This window comes from Leguminivora glycinivorella, chromosome 17 (assembly GCF_023078275.1).
Source record: "Leguminivora glycinivorella isolate SPB_JAAS2020 chromosome 17, LegGlyc_1.1, whole genome shotgun sequence".
In the NCBI taxonomy this organism is placed as follows: Eukaryota; Metazoa; Arthropoda; class Insecta; order Lepidoptera; family Tortricidae; genus Leguminivora; species Leguminivora glycinivorella.
Window position 1 is genome coordinate 3,549,254 of NC_062987.1, and position 6,992 is coordinate 3,556,245.

At 38.1% G+C, this 6,992-nt stretch overlaps 1 protein-coding gene across 1 annotated transcript in view; it reads left to right on the forward strand.

Moving 5' to 3' along the window:
* Nucleotides 1-4,057, forward strand: part of LOC125235134 (serine/arginine repetitive matrix protein 1-like) — a 14,639-nt gene extending 10,582 nt beyond the window's left edge. The window contains exons 4-6 of the mRNA XM_048141578.1: nucleotides 1,106-1,337; nucleotides 1,740-1,836; nucleotides 2,273-4,057. Coding sequence (XP_047997535.1) covers nucleotides 1,106-1,337; nucleotides 1,740-1,836; nucleotides 2,273-2,308 — 365 coding nt within the window. The 3' untranslated portion in view covers nucleotides 2,309-4,057. The remainder of the gene's footprint in view (nucleotides 1-1,105; nucleotides 1,338-1,739; nucleotides 1,837-2,272) is intronic.
* The last annotated feature ends 2,935 nt before the right edge of the window (nucleotides 4,058-6,992 follow it).

Sequence of the window (6,992 nt, forward strand, 5' to 3'; positions counted from 1 at the left end):
CAATTAATCCCTGTTTTAAACCGACTGTGGGCGACTGATGGTACCTATAGGCACACCTCGGACACTGGCGATCAAATATATTGAAAGAGGCGCATTCCTAGCACACGTCTTAGCTCGTGTAGGTGAACGCGTACTATGCTTGTATGAGTGAAATATAACAGGTCGACTGTTCGTGTTTTTGACAGGCGGTAACTGTGAGGTAACCGAAAGGGGGTGGGCGGCACTTTCAGCGGGGAGCGGGAGTGGCCATACTGTACGATAGTACTCTTTATTATACTGTGGTATAGGTAAGTGATTAAATCCCATCAAAAACATAAATGTGAAATGAGAGCCAAGTTCAATAATACGATATATGCCTTAGTTGTTCACTTTAACGAAAAAAGAAGTGATATCTAAATGAGTGCCAAGTTCAATGGTCAGTCCTGAAATTTATTTATAACAACATAATGGGACCAATGCCGAAGTCGCGAAAAAAAATTTGGCTGGCAACCAAGGCATATATCGTATTATTGAACTTGGCTCTCATTTCACATTTATGTTTTTGATGGGATATCATTACTTTTTGTAGGTATTTGAAGGTTACGTGAACGCTTATTAATATTCACTAAGTTGACTGGAAAAATCTAGGACTATTAGCGCCATCTAGTAAGCCCCGGTTGAACTAAACATGTTTGTACTGGAAATATCACCTTTCTAATATCATCATCATCATCTGTCATCTGGAACTGGGTTAGAGTTTATAGGTATCTCATAAAATGACGATTTTTGGACGTTATTATCTGAACAACCGTTTGAGATGTGTTTATGAAATTTGGAGCACATATGTATCTCACAAGTGTCAATATATAAGCCAAATTTGACACGTTTATGTAAAACAGTTTTTAGTTATGAGGGGGTCAAGGTGGCTCCAAATGGTTCGTGTAATGTTACACATGGTGCTGCTCGCCAGTTCTTTTACTTGAACTTGGCTTGACACGCTACGCGTGTCTAGATTCTCCAAAATTAACTTAATTACCGACCAATAGAGATTTTACAAACCCGAGGCCATCGGTCAGTTATTTCCAAAAACCCATGTTGCTTAAATTTGACCCAGGATTTGTCCTAGGTCCATCAGAGGCCCGCGCGAAGCCCGAATGGATCGACTTCGAAGAAGTCCCAGAACGGCGGAAGCAGCCAAAGCGGATCCAAACACTGCCAGCGGCGGCCGCGTCGGAGGCTCGCGACGTGGTGTTCAGCTATGTGGAGCCCGAAGAGTGTCGCTGCGAGTGCCACGCCAATGCTCGCCAGGACGACGAGCTGCCCTTACTGACGGGGCCTTCCGACTCTCAAGATCTTAGGTAGGTAAACATCATACTTACGGTTTTTATAACGATTAGTATTAGTAGTAGCTAAGGTGCTATTAGGTGGTGTTCAGCTATGTGGAGCCAGAAGTGTCGCTCGGTGTGCCACGCTAATACACGTAAGGACAATGAGCTGCATTTACTGACAGGGGCTTCCGACTCTCAAGATCTTAGATAAACGTCATACTTATCCATAAGTAGCTAGTCATGTCACGAAGCTTCGCTATTTCACGGGATTCGACCTGCGGTGGTAACTACCTGGCTCCAGTGGTTTCTGTGAGACGACTTTAAGAACTACAGAGGCTCGTTATAAACTAGATTTTCAAGCTGGTTAAAAATGGTTAAGTACTTATTACAAAAATTGATGAGTATGACTCATCAATTTGTTGATTGTTCCAGCTCACCTGAAGGCTGCTCAGTAGAGCTGCGGGTAGCAGCGCGGCCGTTCGTGGCAGACTTCGACCTGCGTACGCCTGACGTCGATCCGCCGCCCATAGTGAGTAACTTACCGACGACTAGGTACATGTCTACTTTTCTGTCCCTTAATAAGTGCAATCAAGAATTAGTCTGATCGCTACTCCAACTTTGAAGGCGACTAGGTACACGTAGTGATGCAGACACCTGTACAGCAACGCACCAACGCAGTAGCAACGGACCTATCAATATCAAAAATATAACTCTGATATTATACCTGTTTACTATGCCTAGTAATCCTGGTAACTCTTGTTTGTAAAGCCTCTCAATAACTGAAATTTTCAGTCCAAATCCATACATAGGTATATCTGATGCTGATAAAAGATCAAGTTCTTATACCCACCGACGCGACGTAAGCCTAAAAAAGAGCCTCGTAAAGCTTGTTTCTAGCGAGCGAAGAAGTAGGTAGATAACGAGTTGGCTTCTGTTGGCGTTATATTTCCACTTATTTTTTTCAGGACGCTCCAGCGCGGCCCTCGTCGCGGCGCCACTGACGCGTGGCCCGCACCTCACCGCCCGCTCGCGGGCCTCCTTCTAGTCCTTAAAGAGTTTTATACTTATAACAATAAAGCCTGGAACAGCAGTGAGCCAGTTTAACTTTTCTTTGAATTGAAAAAAAAAATACGCTCATATCGCGCATGCGTAACTGGTATGTCTTAGGTCATGATGGTTTATGTCCTTCGATAACGATATTAATTCGGAAGCAATAAATAGACACTGGAAATTTTTCGGTGTAGTCACCCTATTTAATCAGTCAGATTTTCTGAATTTCAGACTGTGATAGTCCCGTATGAAGAAGAAAAATGATGATAGTTGTTAAGACTTCAAATCTTAAGCTTCTATCTAGCCTTTATTGTTGTAAGGTTTTATAAATCATATTCACTATTGACTCGAAGCGAGTTGTTATCATTTTTGAGATGTAAATTTACCCCGTTCTATATATTTACAGCGTCGTTTATATCTCTCCTATTAGCCACCGTTGACCTTGCATTTTTTGATGTTTATTGACTTGTTCGGAAGCGTATTGCGGTTGTTATAGTACGTGTATAGTGAGGTGGCGAGGCGCGTGAATGTTTGTTTGCACGTCACCTTTGTACCTGCCGCTACGGTGCGAATAGTTTTCTAGTTTCTTTGGCCGAATCTCAGAACCTTGATGGACGCTTCGAGTAGTAGTCTTGGTTTACGGGAATCTCATTCAGGTCATAATTGATTTTTGAAAATCCATCAAGTGGTTTTTAAAAAAAGCTGTGCGCTCGTTGCGTTATTAAACTACTTAATTAATGTGTGTAGGTAAATCCCTACCCGCCTAATATTTCATTGGCAAAACTAAAACAAACTTTCATAAGTTGTCAACTGACTGCTAAAATCAAAATAATGAACCCAAGCGAAAAAAAATTGCAGAGGCAAAGTGCAAAAATTCAACATACGATACAACAGGCCATTAGTATCTCGAACCTTTCTCATCGAACGGTTGAATATCAAAGTTTAGAGGTAGCTTAGGAGTATTATATTGAATTAGCTCAAACGTTTAGAAGGCGCGACCTGCGACGTGGGACTTCCCTTCCCGTCTACGCCTCGGTCTCGACGCTCAAAAAAAGAAAAAAGGCTCGTATTTGCACAAATATGTTGCAATATTATATTATTGCTTTGCTTCCAACAACTTTTCTTTAATTTTTGGTGAGATTCGGCCAAGGAAACTTAGAACTACAGCGGCGAGGACGCCGGCGTGCGATTTGTATTTTCTCTTTATCTATAGTGTATAAATATTGCATGAGTACGAAGACATTTCATAAGTAGACCTTATCTGGTTCGATTAAGGTTCTAATATCCTAAGTGTCTTTGAAGGTACGAATGTAGCGCCGCCGGTGCTCCTGCGTCGTTTTTGGGTGTCGTCACGGATATAACAACAAAATCATCCAAATAAGCAGAATAAACAATAAGTTTATTATAATTTCGTTTTCGTCATCAGGATTATGGTTACTTGTCAAGTGTAGCTATAGTCTATGATCAATGCCATTTACTTCAGATGTCAGCAAATGCATATAAAAATAAGTGATCATAGCAATAAATACTGTTAGCTAAATGCTAGCCACTCATAGCTAAATACGCCATGTTCAATCTGTAAATTAGAAATTAAAAAAACCGGCCAAGAGCGTGTCGGGCCACGCTCAGTGTAGGGTTCCGTAGTTTTCCGTATTTTTCTCAAAAACTACTGAACCTATCAAGTTCAAAACAATTTTCCTAGAAAGTCTTTATAAATTTCTACTTTTGTGATTTTTTTCATAATTTTTAAACATAATTATGGTTCAAAAGTTAGAGGGGGGGGGACGCACTTTTTTTTCCTTTAGGAGCGATTATTTCCGAAAATATTAATATTATCAAAAAACGATCTTAGTAAACCCTTATTCATTTTTAAATACCTATCCAACAATATATCACACGTTGGGGTTGGAATGAAAAAAAAATCTGCCCTCATTTTACATGTAGGGGGGTACCCTAATAAAACATTTTTTTCCATTTTTTATTTTTGCACTTTGTTGGCGTGATTGATGTACATATTGGTACCAAATTTCAGCTTTCTAGTGCTAACGGTTACTGAGATTATGCGCGGACGGACGGACGGACAGACAGACATACATGGCGAAACTATAAGGGTTCCTAGTTGACTACGGAACCCTAAAAAAGACAATATTTAACGAGTTCGTAAAAAATCACTGCTACCGACAAACTATTTAATACTCGCACTTTGGTCGTGTACAAGTTTTACTCTCAAAGTGTCCTTTTTTATAAAATCTATATAAAATAATACACATACTTATTAAATCAACAAAAAATAAAAGACACGAATTAGTGTCCAATATGTCCACAATAGGTATTCGTTATTTGAACGACTGGGTCGGCCCTCACTTTGTGGGGTTATCTGTTACATCTGATGAAGTCAAATTAGTTCCAACGGCCGCCACTAGCATTAAAATGTAGGTCTTTCCCATAAGATCACGTGTATTTTTCACAATCAGCGCCACTCCTTCATGTAAGTTCCCAATTTTAAAACCAAGTTACGAGGTGAAAATACTTCATTACATTAATATTTTTTTTTAATAAACGCTCCAGTTATTTATTGACGATTGATTTGTTGTTATATCGAGTGAAACACCCTTTAGCTCATAGCTTCTTCGTTGTAAAGATATCACGTCTGATCTTGTACTGTCTGTTCCCTGTAAGAGTATTTTTTAGACCTAGAAATTATCATGGCAAGTGCTTGGATTTTTTTTTCATACATTTCATAAAATAAAGGGGATCAATAATTTTACTATAAGGATACGAATAGGCCCCCCGACTGACAAAGAAGTCAATAAAAATTATGCTGGTACAAAAAAATGGTTTCCAAGCGAGGTATTTTGCAAACCTACTGGAACTTTCAGCTGGATTGGATTTCCAGGCAGATGCTAATCTTTTGCGCCGTAGCGAAGATAATATCTCTGTCGCTTTTTTTAGAATGATTAGTTTTTTTTATAAGCTGAAGTAAATTATACTTTTATTAATCTCCATTATTGTTGCCATGAGTATTCCTAGGTAGCTATAACTATTTGTCTAATTTATATACGAAACGTCGCACACCAACGATGCTCACGAACGAAGGAGACGGTGCATGTGTTCTCGCTCGCACAGCGAGCCTAGGGCCCATTTACACGGTACGACAACTTGCATTTCATTATATCGCGGTATTCGATTGGTGCGCTATAGGGTACTTGATTACTAACCAAATTTCGATTTTCTAATTTGAAAACTATTTGTTAATTTTGTTACGGTCGAATTCATAAATAACTCGGCTGTACTAAGGAATTAATACGTAAAGCAATAACGTCACGGCCGTGACCGTCGAGTTACTCTATTATAGTTTAGATTTGTAAAATGCAAGTTGTATTTAATACTAAAATAACTGCTGTCTACATATTTATATTAATGAGTTTTATTTTATGCTTGATGTGAAATAATTTCTTTAAAAATACAGTCGAATACAGTATTGGATATACAACACTAACATCAGTTGTAACTGTTAATACTACTTGTTCGTAATGTAACTAAAATCGCATGCGATTTCGCGTGCCGTCTAAATGAGCCTTTACTTTAGCGACTCGCGTTAGTTGGTTTTATTCATGCAATAATATGTAATAATGTACTAATGTTAAAGAGATTCTATCAGTTAGGCAAAAGTCTGAAATGTAAAAATATAAATTTTTGCTTTCCGAGGTTTGTTTCATTTTATCCCTATAGTAATTATAATGATGTATTCGTAAAATTCGTATCAAAACAAGGGTTTAGATCAGCTTGTAACCTTTCTGACAGTCAAAAAATTGGCGTATTAACTTATTAATACTATATTAACTTTAATACAAATATTTAAAGTCAACGCTTTTGTCTCGTACATATCTAATCAGCAGTTCTCAAAGTTTGTACATAGCCACGTCAGCAAATTTTAATTGATCCTATTTTGTTACCAACATTTAGTAATATAAGTCGACTTTCGTAAAATATACACCGTGTTTCACTTAACACTAAAAACCTGAAAACCGTTTGTTCAGAATCGAGAGTAGAATCGATTGAGCTATATCTTGATGGGGGTAATATTTTTATTCAAATTAGTATTATTAGTTATTTTTAACCGACTTCAAAAAAGGAGGAGGTTCTCAATTCGACTGAATGTTTTTTTTTTTTTTTTTTATGTATGTTACTCGATATCTCCGAGAATCGTGGACCGATTTTCAAAATTTTTTTTTTGATCGAACCGGTATAACCCCGAGATGGTCCCATTGGCACCAAGTCAGGGTCTGATGATGGGATCCTGGAGAAATCGAGGGAACTCTTCAAATGTTATAGGCACATGTAATGTTTTTAGTCTATTTTTCAAAGGTACAACAGTATTTACGTCTGATGGTAATAATTTTATGTGGCTGAGCTGATGATGGAAGGTCAACTCCTCAATGGTTAGTTAAAGGATAATTCTTTCACTACTGTACATGTATTCGGACTGATACATATAATATCACTAGGAACCACTAAAAATCAACAAATAAATAAACTTTTTAACAAAAAATAAAACCGCCTTCAAAAATAAGCGCGTTACAAAACACGGAGAAACTAAAAAGCCAAAAATAATAAACCTTTCAATTCAGATTT